Source organism: Pinus tabuliformis, chromosome 6 (assembly GCF_031772625.1).
Source record: "Pinus tabuliformis cultivar Carrire ecotype Pingquan chromosome 6, CPIR1, whole genome shotgun sequence".
In the NCBI taxonomy this organism is placed as follows: domain Eukaryota; kingdom Viridiplantae; phylum Streptophyta; class Pinopsida; order Pinales; family Pinaceae; genus Pinus; species Pinus tabuliformis.
Genome location: NC_142292.1, coordinates 388,324,173 through 388,340,429, shown reverse-complemented (window position 1 = coordinate 388,340,429; position 16,257 = coordinate 388,324,173). Strand labels below are relative to the sequence as shown.

The following is a 16,257-nucleotide window of genomic DNA, read 5'->3' as shown; positions in this document are numbered from 1 at the left end:
GCTCTGCTGAACCATGAAGAAGAAGAATTGATCGAGAATGTCTCATACCATTCTCTACTGACCCGAAGTCAATTTCATCTGAAGAGAGTGTGTCACATCACTCTTACTAACCCGAAGTCAGTTTTATTGATCCTATATCAATATCACAAGAGAGTGTCTCAAACCACTCATACTGATCCCAGATCAGTTTCATTGATCCTAGATCAATATCACAAGAGAGTGTCTCAAACCACTCATACCGATCCCAGACCAATGTCACAAGAGAGTGTCTCAAACCACTCATACTGATCCCAGATCAATAGAGGTCATCCTAGCATAGGGAGTACGGTAGATACAACGATGCGTCCATCAATAGAACTACTATGGTCCCTATCCTCATTTCCCTGCTCATTGATCAGATGAGAGGTACTTCCCATGAGTCCCAGGTTGCATGGGTAGGATACCTCGACAGGAGAACTAATCATCCTGTCCACAGGAGAACGAATCATCCTGTCCAGTGGATGCCACGAAGAACTAATCATCTTGGCCTACAGGAGAACTAATCATCCTGTCCACAGGAGAACAAATCATCCTGTCCAGTGGATGCCACGGAGAACTAATCATCTTGGCCTACAGGAGAACTAATCATCATGTTCCACATTTGCCACGGGAGAACTAATCATCCCGGTCCATAGGAGAACTAATCATCTAGTTCCACAGTCGCCACGGGAGAACTAAACATCCCGGCCCACAGGAGAACTAATCATCCTGTTTCACAGTTGCCACGGGAGAACTAATCATCCTAGCCCACAGGAGAACTAATCATCCTGTTCCACAGTTGCCACAGGAGAACTAATCATCCCGGCCCACAGGAGAACTAATCATCTTGTTCCACAGTCGCCACGGGGTATCACAGGGGAAGGTTGAACCTATCATCTTGTACATAGTGCACCACCAGGGGAGGGTGAGTCGCCCTGTGGTCATATGTTGCTCTAGTAAGTACCCCAAGCCCCCCAGAGCTCCCAGAGCTCAATGCATGCAACATGCAAGACCCTTATAAGAAGGTCTCTCAACGACTCCAAGTCATTCGGGAAAGTCACAGATTTGACCTTTCCCCGGGGTTTTGACAAAATGTCTGCGACCTGTACATCAGTCTCAATGCAATGGAGCCTCCTCGCTCATCGACTTACCATATCCCAGATAAGGCAGTATCTGATGTCTATCTGCTGGAGCAATCATCAAATACGGGATTCCTCAATAATCGAATCCCACCTTTGGTTTTCACAGAGAATCACAGTGGTATTCATCATGTGTACAAACAGCTCACTTAAGAGCTTCTGCAACCATGCAGCTTCACACGAGATCATACTCGTAGCTATGTATTCGGTCTCGGCGGTGCTTATAGCAACCGACTTCTGCTTCCTGCTCATCCATGATATCAAAGCAGAATCCAAAGAGAACCAGCACTGAGAAGTGCTCTAGTGATCCTCCACACTGCCTACCGAGTCAGCATTCGAATAATCATGCAATTTCATATTTCCCGCAGTGTATCTCAATTCATGAGAGATTGTGCCCCGAAGATATCTCAGAAGATTCTTGGCACCAATCCAGTGAGGCTTAACCAAATATGAGCTCATCATGCTAACTGCAAAACATATGTCTGGAGGGAAGTTCACCAAGAACATCAACGCGAATGAGTTTATGAAACTCAGAGGCATTTCCCAAATCTGGTCCGACATCACTACCATATAACTTCTGAAAGTTAAGATCCTCGAGGTAGTCACATGCTTGCAGTTTATCATTCCACATCTGGAATCCAACTCCCTCTTACTTCTGCAAATAAGCGGGTCTGCACCTGTCAGAAATAGGTCGTCCTCATAAGGTGCCAGTATGAGGTCTATCATCCACAACCTTCGGGTAATGGTTTGGATCTGTTTCACTCCTAGTGAATCTTAGCTTCATCAGACAGCTATGAATCCTCTCATACTACGCCCGGGGTGTTTTGCTTCAAGCCATAGAGGGTTTTCTTCCACCTGTATACATGAGATTCCCGATCATGAATCTCAAACTCCTCGGTTTGTTCCAAACCTGTGGACCTGTTGGATGAGGGGAATGGTCCCCTTATAAGATTTTCCTTCGGTACATCTCAGACATGTACCTTCATGCTCTACTTGAATTCAAGCATCCCTGTTACCATTTGACTCACATCAAGTAGGGCCCCATAGGTAGACCTCCGGTGTTATAGATGCAATATGTCAATTGACATGATCCCCAATGGACCATCCTGCAACTTGATACAAATTGCCAACCCTGAACGCATGAGAAAAAGCATCTTTGAAAATTATATTTTTTTTAACATGTACCTTTCCATCGATGAATGCCACCCTGAAACCTTTGACTTCCATTTCCGAGATGGACACCAGGTTCTTCTTGCGATCAAGTACATAAAAGAGATTCTGTAAATGAATTGAGTTACCCTTATTCAATTGAGAGTTAACATTCCCTACACCCTTTCCAAGATAGGTGGCATCGGCTCCAAGTATAATCCCACGATTGTTTCCATCTCTACCAAATTCGAGAGTGCACCCATCTATCCGATGAAGTGCCTTGAAGCACTACAATCTATAAGACAGATTCCCAAAGAATCTGAAGGAGAGGGTCAATACAAGATAACGCTTATTTATCTTATCAAAAACAACATTTGATTCTTCATACCTGGGGTTCCTTGCTTTCTATGAAGAGTCAACCATTTCCTTGATGACCTGCATTACCTGTCATTCCTTTGATCATTGAAGATGTCCCTCGAATGATTGTTATCTTCATCAAGAGATGTGTCTCTGTCATTCGGACACTCCTTCGCATAATGGCCGAACTTATTGCAACCAAGGCATCTGTCTTTCCTTCCACCCTTAGATCCGGACTTCCCAATGAAGTGATCTTTAGGTAGGCCATCAGAAACTTCCGCTGCGCCATTCTGATAATATTCTCTGCTTCGACTTCACCCTCGGTGAATTTGAAGAGGGATGAGGAATCCACTAATCCTTTTGTCCTTTCCCAACTGTCTTCAGTGATTGCTCTTTCACTCTTGCTTGGGCATTGTCTTCACCTCAGCTCTGATACCATGTTAATTTTAGGTATGTTCTATTGCATGCTAGTTGTAACATTGCATGCTTGGTGTATTTGCTGCTAAGTACCATACAATTGTCCCAATGTTAGTTAGTTGTTCCTTGCATGTTGCTCTCCTTCGGAGACAGATGCTCCAGTTGTTTCGGCAGTTTCCGACAGTTCTGGCAATTCTGGCTGTTCCCGGTAGTTGCGGCTGTTCCCGGCAGTTCTCGACAGTTCCGGCTTTTCCGACAGTTCCGGCTTTTCAGGCTTTTCTGGCAGTTCTAGCTTTTCTGGCAGTTCTTGCTTTTCCGTCTTTTCCGACAGTTCCAGCTTTTTCGGCTTTTCCAGCTTTTCTGGCAGTTCTGGCTTTTCCGGCTTTTCCAACTTTTCCGACAGTTCTGGTGTTTCCGGCAGTTCCGGATTTTCCGGCTTTTCCGGCTTTTCTAGCAATTTCGGCTTTTCTGGCTTTTCCGGCAGTTCCAGCAATTTCGGCTTTTCTGGCTTTTCCAGCAGTGTTGGCTTTTCCGGCAGTTCCGGCAATTTCGGCTTTTTTGGCTTTTTTGGCAATTCCGGCAGTTCCGACAGTTTCATCTTTTCCAGCTTTTCCGGCAGTTCCGACGGTTTCATCTTTTCCGGCTTTTCTGGCAGTTCCAGCTTTTCCGACAGTTCCGGCTTTTCCGGTAATTCCGGCTTTTTGCCCTCTGGATCAAGGCAGCATTTTCCCTTAGGATCTCTCCTCCTACTAAAACCCAAAGACAAGTAGAGAGAGGAAGAGATCCCAAGTGTGTTGAAATGACTTGAAGGCCACCTCTATTGATATTAAAACATTGAGCACATGTGGGGTTGCTAGCCGACCTTGACGAATTGTTCCATAACACAAATAAATTCATAACTCCATGAATACTTATCGGAATCGGATGATCTTTAGATCAATCCTACACCTCTCGATGAGAGAGATCCAAGGAAAATATCAGCTGCCATAAATAAGATGACCCACATGATGTTTGGCCCTAGTTGCCCATTTTAACAGCATACATATCGCAATCGACGAATTTCAATGTGGCAAGGCTTTAAAGAGGCTTGAGATGTGGCAGTATTTCAATAAACAGTTGTTAATAAATTCGTCGGGTCCACAGCCTTATCGCAATTGACGGTTTGTGGGACTTCGACTAGCACATGGATTAAAAACGGCCTTAACCCCCGCAATTGACCGTGATCTAAGGGTTGACTATGAGATCAACGGCTAGGATTGAGTGCGGGACTTCAGCCACGATCAAGGAAGTCCGTACTTTCCTACCCTCGCTCTTCCGATAATTGTTGCTCCTGTGACTTCTCTTCACTCTTCCGCTCTTCTGATAGTTTTCTTCTTTACTCCTCTGTTATCACTATTGCTCTACTGGATCTACTGCGTCATTTGTTGTTCAATTGACCTCCTGCGTCATTTGTTGTTCAATTGCTGTTCAATTGACCTCTTGCGTCATTTGTTGTTCAATTGTTATTCAATTGACCTCCTGTGTCATTTGCTGTTCAATTGTTGTTCAATTGACCTCCTGCTGTTCAATCCACTTGGGTCTTCCATCTCATCATATCATCATATATCAAACTTTCATCACTATGAGCATTATGATCAATGGGCATCAATGGGCAATCATGTATCAAAGAATTTGCGATCATAAACATTGCTATATTGACATCAATGACAACCTACATTAACAGATCCAAAATCCTAACACTAATTGAGGGTTGAGCCATGCAAAAACCCTAACCTAAATGGCTACTAGACTTTGAGCCATGCAAAAACCCTAACCTAAATGGTTACTAGACTATGTTAAATATGGGGCCATTAGGATCAGAGGAGGTTCTATTTTTTTTAGTATTGTACTTGTTCCATAGTTGATCAAAACAACTGGGAGTGAGATTTGAGAGCATAACACATGAGGAAGAAGATTTTGTAGCAACCATTCAGGCCACCGTGTCATAGGCAACTCCATAATATGTGGCCCTTTCTTTGTATTTGCATTTTCATAACTGAAAAAAAAAGAGAGCAGAGGGTAAGCCTCACATTCTAGCTCAAATTTCTTCTGTATCAGGTTTCCCAAGATACATCTTCTGTTCATTTGTGTGGATGTTTGTTCTTTCATTTTCATATTTCAGTTATTTTATAGATTTGAGCAATAAGGTAGCGATAATAAAGTTTGGATCTAAGGTAATAGACCTGCATAATATAAGATTTCAGAGTATTACAAGATCTGTTGTCACGAACTGTTCCATTGGAATATCCACGGTATCTTACAGATCATTTATACATCTAATTGAGGCTAATTCAAATCTGGTTTAAATATAGAAATCACATTAATAATCGAAACAATCCAAGTTTAGGTAGCATAGGGAATCCTCCCTTGACTGGAATCATCCTCAAGTCTAAAGTGAGAAAAACGAAGCCACTGAGGTCACAGTGGTAGCTTGCCTGTTTCACAATGTGTGCTTAGGGGACTTTTGCACGAGTGAGAACTAGGTAACAGATTGTATCACATGTCTGTGCTTATTTCTGTTATTGTGTTTATGCCCTTATCATTCTGCACTTGGTCTGTATATCAATGTGTCCAACAGTCGACTGATATGTCTAATTCCTATCTATTTGGGATCAATGGTATATTAAGTAATTAAAAGCTAGTTCTCAAATTCAATATCTTTAGGTGTAATATGCATCAATTGCAAAGCAACAGAACAGTTACATACAATGACAGCATAACTAAACACTCAAGTCAAACACACCTGCTTAGTCTTCCCAGTTACCAGTTGATATATAGAAAGAAGATTATTGCATTCTGGTCTGTCTGGATTGCCAAATTCCAATCTGCAAACCAAAATATATACCAATACAGAAAGAAAATTACGTCAAAGATTATAATTTTAGTCAACGTACAGAAGCTAATGACCTTGGACTAAACAACCACCTTAAGTGAGATTGACAGAGTTGAAAGTATAAGTTAACAAGCGTCAATGGGGCTTGTTTTTGGTCCTAATCGGAGAATAGGTGTAGTTGCACTTCCAAATGTACAAGAAGGAAAATAAATCTATATTAGAGGCTGCAAGTGTACATTCATTACAGCTGAAGGCATGTTCTCTCTCAATGAAGAAAGAGATTGGAAGGTTAACTATCAGATCCCTATTATCTATTGCACCAGCATTTCTTAACATACTTCATGTGCAATGCCTTAGCATGTAGTGATGAAATTTTTATAGGACAAATACTTTGTTTAAGGCTCTAAGCCCTTCTGGATGCAATATGTTTCGGACCTACAAAGATTAGTACCATGTATACACTCAGTTTTTTATCTCCTCATTTTTAAGAGCAAAACACACATCTTATCAACATTTTAATGAAAGTTTTCTATCAAATGTTTATTTTCTAAAGATAGTGAATACAATGTAGTACTCCATGGAGAGATATCTGCATTTCAAATGACCGAAGTAGTAACCTGTGAAGGTAGGCCTAACACATATTGTTCATAAATTGCTCATACATAAGTCTGAGCAGCATTAGTAGAACCAGACCGAACCAGTTTGAACAGGCTGGTCCAACAAGTTGGAGAGCAAAATCGGTTTGTACCAGCCTCTTGAACCATTTTTGGCTGGTTCGGTACCGAACCAGCCATTTTCACCAAACTGGCCCAATAAAGCCACGTACAATGCAGCATGTGGGGGCTTATTTTTCTAATTTTTTTTTCCTCTCAGCTTGCTATTGGCCCACGGTAGGTGGCTAATAATCAAAGCCTATATCCCTACTATTCCTATGCAATTCATGGTAATGTTAAATTCTTAAAGTAAAAGGAAATGATGAAAATGAAAGATAAAGGAGAATGTCACTTATGCTTAAATTTTTAACATTACCATGAAATGACTTAGGATGTTTGAGAGTGGTTCCGAACTCATTGGAATTCATATGGAGAAAGTAGAATTTTAAATCTCACTCAAAATCCAATAGAATTAATAATTTTTCAGAATTTCAGCATTGGGGGTATTGCAACATTTACATTGAATTTTGTCATGTATGAGGGCATGGAACTAGTATTTAATCAAGAGCACCAAGCCCTCTATGTACTTTGATGTTAGTGGCATTGGTTGTCAAACTCCTCTATTATGATCCTACTAAAAATGTACCTATCACTCAAACAAAATCTTGAATTGACATGCTAAACATTTGCTATCTTATTTTAATGCTTAGAGGGTGATATCGATGACGAAGACCCCAATATAGACAAAGATTTTGATGATATGTAGGTATTTGTTGTAGCATGATTTCTTCTAGATGTTAGAGATCATCAAGGGCCTGTCTTTTTATGTATTTTTAGTTCAGTGATGTTATTGTGGTTATGTGCATCCTTATATGCTATATAAATGAGAACTTTTGTTCATTTGTGTATAAATGGTTTACATTCATATGGATGCACATAAATATACATCTTTTTCTTTAAAAATTGAATATTTTATGTGTTTTTGGTTGACCGTTTTTTTGGTCCAATTTTTTACCAGTTCCCAGTCTGAGGGGTCTACTTGTTCAATGACCGGTCCAGTTCTGATAACATTGAGTCGAGTCACTTTGGTGGCGCCCTTGGGGTAGTAATACGCAACAATGATCTAGATTGGATCATAATATTATTTTCCATCCATCTTGATGCTTTCAGAGTGGAAAAAGTGGAGGAATTAGCTCACAAGACTATTCTTACCAGTGGGTTCCAGTTTCAACAATTAAGGTCTGAAACCTTTCGAAAGCAGTTTGAGACATCAAACAACATTTTTTGGGGGGTAAAACTTTTATGCTTAAGCTTGGAACCCCCTAGCACTATTCTACACAAAGATACCTTTTTGACAGTGCAAGAATCACCTCAACCAGAGTCCGCATTCAAAAGGCATTCCACCTAGAAGTTGACCTTTCTATTTTTCCCACAATGATTCGAGAGGATGCCACATCAATCCCCATTATTCATCGAAAAAGGACTAGCCACGTGATCATGAAAAGAAATTCTACAAGAGTAAATATTGTAACTCTAGTTAAGAGTTGTAGTCAAACTTATCCACGTAGTACTAACGCAGAGGCAGCACAATCCTTGAGGGGAAGTCGAGTTTCCTATTGAGGGAAGTCGAAATTCAATTGTCGGACGCCGAGGTGTGAGTCCAGGAGGCAAAAGGTTGATTTCTCAGCCAGCAGAGGATCCAGAGGACATGCAATGTAATACCCAAGAGGGTTGATGCAAAAACTGCCCAGAGTGACGCAGTTCTACGCAGAGGGTGACGCAGAGCCTCCAACGCAACAGGATCAGTCACTGATTCTCCAATGACAGGGTGAGGTCATTTCACCAGTCTTTTGTTCAGTATTCTCTCTGTATAGGATTGCTAGTTGAGCATCCTAGAATTGCACTCAGATTTTCTCCTACATAATAATAAAACCCTTAGAGTTGCTGCATTGGTTTTCCCACATTGGGTTTTTCCAGGGACTTTTGTCCAAAAATAATGTTGTCCTACGTGTTTGCAAATACTTGCTCAGTTTCTATGTTTCAGAATCATATTTAATTGGTGTAGGTTGCTTTAGTGATTTACTTCAATGTTTCATGAAGAAATCTAAAATAAGTTTGTAACATAATTTACAATCTAGGTGAAGTAGATTCAGCTGGTTGCAGTAGGATTCCTGAGATTGTTAGATCTAGGAATTTTCACATGGTATCAGAGTTGTTGATGTGAAACAGGGAAGAGCAGATCTAGCACTGAAGCAAGGGCCAACTTGCTGCAGTAAGCAATAATTCGAATCCCTTGAGGGATTGCACAGTTCTAGCTAGGAGGGCTATATTTTTGTGGGTGTCTCTCTTTCAGTGAGCTGACAAAGAGGTAAGATTGCCAAATCGAAAACTTGCCAAGGCAGAGGAAGCTACACAGAGCCATGCAGAGCTAGAGGGGCGCGGTTTTTTGCAAGCTGAGAGCTGGGCAGAAAAGTCGTCAGAAGGAAGAAGCACAGTGAGGGAATTCTTCCTCAGAGGACTTCCAGCAAGGAGTCTGAATTCTCACTAGCTGAGCAGCAGTGGAGATGGGCAGATCTACAAGCTCCAGAAGGGAGTGCATAGGCCAGTCCAGTGCTAAGCAGAAGAGAGAGGGAGCAATTCGACATTTTGTTTTGGTAGAGATGGCAGCCACGTCTCCAAGAGGGAGGTGGGGTGATATAGAATTGTAGTTCAATAGAGCTGCAAATGCGCAGGATCCTTCAGAAGCCCACCCCTTGGATCATCACCTTGCTACGGGAGCCCATGATCAGTAGTAGCGGGATGGAGGAGTTTTCAGTTAGTGCCATGGAGTGTTGGAGCGATAGATGCAGTAGTTAGTAGCGCCAGAATTTGAGCAGCGCAGAGCATAGAGGCAGCAGTGCGTGGAGGCACAGTGCAAAGCTTCAGCAGCGTAGTGGCTTCAGAATACAGCGCAGGACTAGCAGCAGTCAAGATTTCAGCACTGAGGTGTATCCACTGGATACTTGTCCAGTTTTGGGTGTTTTCAGTTGCTTCTCTCAACAATTGAGTTGCAGTACAGATGCAATGTTAGCAGTGGCAGTGCTAGCAGCGTAGCAGATGCATTTGAGAGGGAGTTGCAGTACAGATGTTGTTGAAGTTTCTAAGTCTACTTAGTTGGAAACCCTCCATGCACTTTGTCTGATTTATTCCTACCTACTTGTTATGTTACTTAACAAGTTATTTACAATGTAAATACTGAAAATAAACATTAGTGCATGCTCAACATATTACAGATCAACAACTGAAGGAAACAGAAACAATCACACCATATGACACCATTATTTTTGGACCAATGTCCCTGGAAAAACCCAATGTGGGAAAATCAGTGCAGCTATTTGAGGGTTTTCTTATTAAGCAATATCAGAGTACAATCTGGGTGCCGAAACTGACCTACCCAACAGAGAATTTCCTTGGCAGTAATACCTCTCAGTTTGAGACAAATCTCTTGGCTGAAACCCCGGATAATCCTTCCAGCATCTCCTCAGCACCAATCTGCCCTAGAAACCCCAGCATCTGCCCTCTCTGAACTGCGTCAGCCTCTCTCTGCCCAGCGTTGGCCCTGCGTCACCCCGGATGGGTCTGCGTCAACCTTAAGAGGCCTTGCATCAGCCTTCTAGCCCTCTGCGTCAGCAATGCTGGCTTCTCTGAGGTTCTGCGCAGCGCCTGGCTGCCTCTGCGTGGCCCTGCGTGAGCCCTAGCTGGCTCTGTGTCACTCTCCCCGGCTACTGCGCTACTCTCCCGGCACTGTCTCTACCTCTCTGTTTCTTTGTACTCAATGCCCCTCAGTTGCAACTCCTGATCACTAATTCTATCTCTCTTAGCAAACCTCGCTCTAGAGAATAGAATGACCGATCACTTTGGTGTATTCTCCAAGTGACCCTCAAGCCTCCTCTTATACTTTTCCTGTTGACATATCAACGGCCGAGATTAAATCCCTAATCAACAGCTAAGATTAGATCTGGCTTGATTCATGTCTTCTGGACTAATCTAACACAGTTTCATATTAATACACATTAATATTTTATTTTCCCTAAGTTTAGACTTAGGGACTCCATTAAAAATATTAATTACTTTAATATCTCTTGAACTGTTTAGAATCTACCCAAACCCTTTCTGGGTATTGGAGATCTCATGTGCCCCAACCTCTCCAAATTTTGTGGCTAGAGCACATCCGAGGCTACCCAAATCAACACTCCCTCTTAGCGAGGATTGTGCTCTAGCAATACTCCTCACTAAGTATTACTCTAATCATCCGGCATCAGTCCCTGTGTTGATGCTAGGCCTTCTTGCCCAACATCCTCTGCACTGTTGCATGATTGCATCCAGTACTGCTGCCCATGGTTCTGCCACTGCCACTGTTGCATCTGTATGACAACTCCCTCTGCATCCGTGTTGTTGCTGGTCCTTTCTCCCAGCACTGCACCTCTTCTCATCATGTTGCATCGTGCTGCCCACTGCAACTCAGTTACTAAGAAGTAAGTAACTAATCTCCCAACCTGACCTCCCTGTTGGGATAGAGACCCTCCTGATGTTGAATCTCCCTCTACCGCTGACAAGTGCTCCCTCTCTGACCTCTGCATTACTGCAACAACTCCCTGCATTTCGCACTGTTGCACACCTCTTTGTGCCATCCTACACTGGGGCAACACTCTTGTGCCTCTCGCACTGCTGCAACCTGCTAGCCTCGCGTTGTCTTGAGATTCCTGCACTGTAGCTCTCTCTGTCGCTCCAACCGCATCCGTCTCTACCCACATCAGCCAGTCCTGCTACTCCTCTTCGGGGCTCTCGTAGCAAGGTCCGATCCAAGAAGCTGGGTACCTCGAGGATCCTACCCTTCATCGCCTGTAGTCTGCCTGACTATAGCTCGATGTCTCCCCACTTTCGCTCAAGTGGTGTGTGTGCACTCATGGCATAGTCATCGTCTGTCAAAACTTCCTTCTCCACCCTTGCTGGCACTGCCTTAATCTCGGAAGACTCTCCCTTACTCATATTCCTTGGACACTGGGTCGCATAATGACCCAGCTCCCCACAATGGAAGCACTTGATCTTGGAGAGATCCTTCTTCTTCCGCTTTTCCTACTTTCCCTCAGATGCTAGGGCAACATCTTCCTCCTCATGCTTGACTTTGATCCCCTTGCTGTTGCTACCCATATTCGACTGTCATCTGATCTCTTCCTGGCGAAGAGCCGCCCACATCTCGTCCCAAGGTGGGAGAGTCCCTCTGCCCAGTATACTCATGACAAACACCTCCCAATCTTCTGAGACAGCATTCAAGGATGTCCTCACTATCAACTTCTGATCCGATGTGGCTTCTATGGCAGTCAACTGATCTCAGATCTCATTTAGTCCTACGAGGAAGGTGTCAATCGGTTCTCCCTTCTTCATCTGATACGACCTCAACTGATTCTCAAGTAGCATTTTTCTTTGCATAGAAGTATGCTGGTACAATTTCTTGAGGGCCTCCCACATCTCATACGTCATTTCTTTCTTGGCAATGTGTGGTACTACATGGTCCTTGACCCCATCAAGGATGATGCTCTTGGCCCTCGCCATTGCCTCCTCATACTTGTCCTTATCATTGGAGTCGACTGGGATAGCTATAACCTTTAAGGTGAAATTCTTGACACAATTTCTATCAAGTACGGATAAGATTCTGGCCTTCCAGACTACGAAGTTCGACGCTCCGTCTAGTCTATCCTGGTCTCTTACTCTATGTAGTGCCATGATGCTCTTCTACTTCCCTCCTGGAAGTTCTCTATTCGACTTTCCGAGTCTCTACTTCTCGTCTAGATGTTCTCTTCTGGACTCCCTCTGAGTCCCGATTTCCCTTCTGGAAATCCTTTTGCCGTTGTTGAGATGCCCCCTACTTTGATCGTCTTATGCAACTGCACCACTGATCCGGGTTCCTCGGCTAGAAACCCTCGGTAGCAACTCCCTCCTCTTGGCCTTGCTCTATCAAGTACTGTTTTGACTACAGTACCTCACCAACTCCACTTTGCAATATTCCCACAACCTTCTAAACCCCAGCAACCTGAAGGTGAGAGCTCCTAGGCTCTGCACAATCCCGGCACCAGCAACCCGGCCTCCTCAGCCAACTGCGTCAGCCCTCCCAGCTTCTGCGTGGCTCTGCGTGAGGCTCCCTTTGCCTTCCTTAGCCTCTGTGCTACCTCTTCCCGGCTCACCCTTGATGACGCAGGCACTGTGTCACCCTTCCCTTGTTGCTGCTCTGCTAGAAACAGCTTTTGTCACCTCGGGATAGTTGTTTTCTGCTGCTATTGCTCCGCTCAGCTAATGTCCTTAGTCCTCCTGTGATCTGCAATCACGCTCTGATACCATGTTGAAGTTTCTAAGTCTACTTAGTTAGAAACCCTCCATGCACTTTATCTGATTTATTCCTACCTACTTGTTATGTTACTTAACAAGTTATTTACAATGTAAATACTGAAAATAAACACTAGTGCATGCTCAACATATTACAGATCAACAATTGAAGGAAACAGAAACAATCACACCATATGACACCATTATTTTTGGACCAATGTCCCCGGAAAAACCCAATGTGGAAAAACCGATGCAGTTATCTGAGGGTTTTCTTATTAAGCAATATCAGAGTACAATCTGGGTGTCGAAACTGGCCTACCCAACAAAGAATTTCCTTGGTGTAATACCTCTCAGTTTGAGACAAATCTCCTAGCTAAAACCCCGGATAATCCTTCCGGCAGCTCCTCAGCACCAATCTGCCCCAAAAACCCCAACATCTACCCTCTCTGAACTACGTCAGCCTCTCTCTTTCCAGCGCTGGCCCTGCGTCACCGCGAATGGGTTTGCGTCAACCTTAGGAGGCCCTGCGTTAGCCTTCTGGCCCTCTCTATCAGCAATGCTGGCCTCTTTGAGGCTCTGCGCAGCTCCCGGCTGCCTCTGCGTGGCCCTGCGTGAGCCTTAGCTGGCTCTACGTCACTCTCCCCAGCTATTGTGCTGCTCTCCTGACACTATCTCTGCCTCTCTTTCTCTCTGTACTCAGTGCCCCTCAGCTGCAACTCCCAATCACTAAATCTATCTCTCTTAGCAAACCCCGCTCTAGAGAATAGAATGACTGATCACTATGGTGTATTCTCCAAGTGACCCTCAAGCCTCCTCTTATACTTTTCCTGTTGACATATCAACGGCTGAGATTAAGTCCCTAATCAACGGCTAAGATTAGTTCTAGTTTGATCCATGTCTTTTGGACTATTCTACCACAGTTTCATATTAATACACATTATTATTTTATTTTCCCTAAGTTTAGACATAGGGATTCCATTAAAAATATTAATTGTTTTAATATCTCCTGAACTGTTTAAAATCTGCCCAAACCCTTTCTGTGTATTGGAGATCTCATGTGCCCCAACCTCTCCACCAAATTTCGTGGCTAGAGCACATCCGAGGCTACCCCAAATCAACAGATGTAGCATTGGCAGTGGTAGTGTCAAAGGTAGTAGTACAGTAGCAGAAACAGCGCAGTAGTTGGTGGACAACATGTCAGAGATCAGCAGCACAGAGGACGATGCTTCAGAGTCAGTGCAGTATGCAGTAGCAGTGTATTGCTAGAGCACATTCCTTGCTAAGAGGGAGTGTTGATTTGGGGTAGCATTGGATGTGTGCTAGGCCTCAAATTTTGCAGGTAGGCTTGGGCACATGCATTCCAAAGAACCCAAAAAGTGTTTTGGGAAATTCCACCCAGAAGTGATTTTATTAAAATAACTAATATCTTTAATGGGGTTCCTAAGTCTAAACATAGGAAAACTAAAATATTAATGGGTATTAATCTAATCAGGTGTGAAACTTCTAGAAAAAACACTGATCAAGCCAAAACGATCTGAGCCTTTGATTATGATTTAATCTAGGTCGTTGGTTGTCCAACAAGAAAATATAAGAAGAGACTTCAGAGTCATTTGGAAAATACATTGAGAGATCAAGGAAATCGATTTTTTTGAAATGAGAAGTTCTCAAGAGGAAAATCGATTGAGGGGATTTCTTGCAGCGTAGGAACAGTGAGAATCTGAAAGAAGGAATTTTCGGAGAGTACGAGGCAAAAGGAGAATAGAAAGACATCCAGAGGAAAGCTGACGCTAGCCCACGCAATGCTGACGTAGAGGCAGCACAGTCCTTGAGGGGAAGTCAAGTTTCCTGCTGAAGTAAGTTGAAATTCAGTTGACAGAAGTCGGGGTGTGAGTCTGGGAGGCAGAAGGTCAATTTCTCAGCCAGGAGAGGATCCAAAGGAGAGGCAGCGTAATACCTAGGAGGGGTGACGCAAAAACTGCCCATAGTGACGCAATTTTGCACAGAGGCCACGCAGAGGGTGACACAGAGCCTCCAAAGCAGCAGGATCAGTCACTGATTCTCCAGTGACAGGGTAAGGTCATTCACTAGTCTTTTGTTTAGTATTCTCTCTGTATCAGATTGCTAGTTGAGCATCCTAGAATTGTACTCAGATTTTCTCCTGCATAATAATAAAACCCTCAGAGTTGCTGAAACGGTTTTCCTACATTGGGTTTTTCCAAGGACTTTTGTCCAAAAATAATGGTGTCCTATGCATTTGCATTTCCTTGCTCAGTTTCTATGTTTCAAAATCATATTTAATTGGTGTAGGTTGCTTCAATAATTTACTTCAATGTTTCTTGAAGAAATCTGAAATAACTTTGCAACATAATTTACATTCTAGGTGAAGTAGATTCAGCTGGTTGCACTAGGATTCCTGAGATTGTTAGATCTAGGAATTTTCACAAATCCAAGCTAAGGTGACAAGACAAGGAGGGGCAACTTGAAGATCACCCCATTGAAGAGGGATACATAAGGGTTGAGCACAAGGAGATCATCAAGGAAAACTAAGAAGCATCAAGGAGGACCATTCATCTCATCACAAGGATCACATCATCTATAAGAAACACCACTTTGAATAAGAAGAAGACCGCAAAGACCCTACCTCCATTCAAGGAAAGTCTCTACATTTGAAGCATTCTTGGGAAGCTCACACATTCTACAATCATCTAACAAAGAAGGAAGAAAGAGCACTTCATCATCAAAGTAATCTCCCTCACATTGAAGAAAGTATCACATCTCAATCATCCTTGAAGAAGATCATCAAGAAGGCATCTTCAATTGTCATCATCATCAAGAAGACATCAAATTGAAGATGTCATCATCAAGGAAGCATCTTCATTGGACAAGGAAGTATATTTATAGTTATGTCTGAATCTACTATCAACATGACTTCATTCTGCAAGGAAAGCCAAACTGGTCTGGTCATCAAATTTCCTTGCAGGGAAGAAGAGGATAGATTTGATCCTCATAGAGAATGAAGTTATTGAATATGTTAAGGGTTCAATCTCCAAACCATAATAAGAGCAATCTCAAGTACTATCAAAGCACATGAAAGGAGAAATAAGGGCTAAAAGAATCTTCATAGAATCAATGAAGGATTCCCTCATCCCTTATGTAACAAAGTTGGAGAAATCGAAAGATATCTATGAAAAGTTGGTAGAATTGTTTTCCGTAAGCACTACAGGAGAAGTTAGATCATTGGGAACTGTATTATACAGAAGAAGGTATCAAAGGAAGAAGGGATAGCCTCATA

General features: G+C 42.9%; 1 protein-coding gene across 6 annotated transcripts in view; it reads right to left on the bottom strand.

Moving 5' to 3' along the window:
• LOC149258953 (tryptophan--tRNA ligase, chloroplastic/mitochondrial-like) overlaps positions 1-16,257 on the bottom strand; it is a 429,522-nt gene that overhangs the window by 23,795 nt on the left and 389,470 nt on the right. For all 6 annotated transcript variants that reach the window (XM_089416889.1, XM_089416870.1, XM_089416854.1 and 3 more), the window contains one exon: positions 5,863-5,944. In XM_089416889.1, coding sequence (XP_089273015.1) covers positions 5,863-5,944 — 82 coding nt within the window. The remainder of the gene's footprint in view (positions 1-5,862; positions 5,945-16,257) is intronic.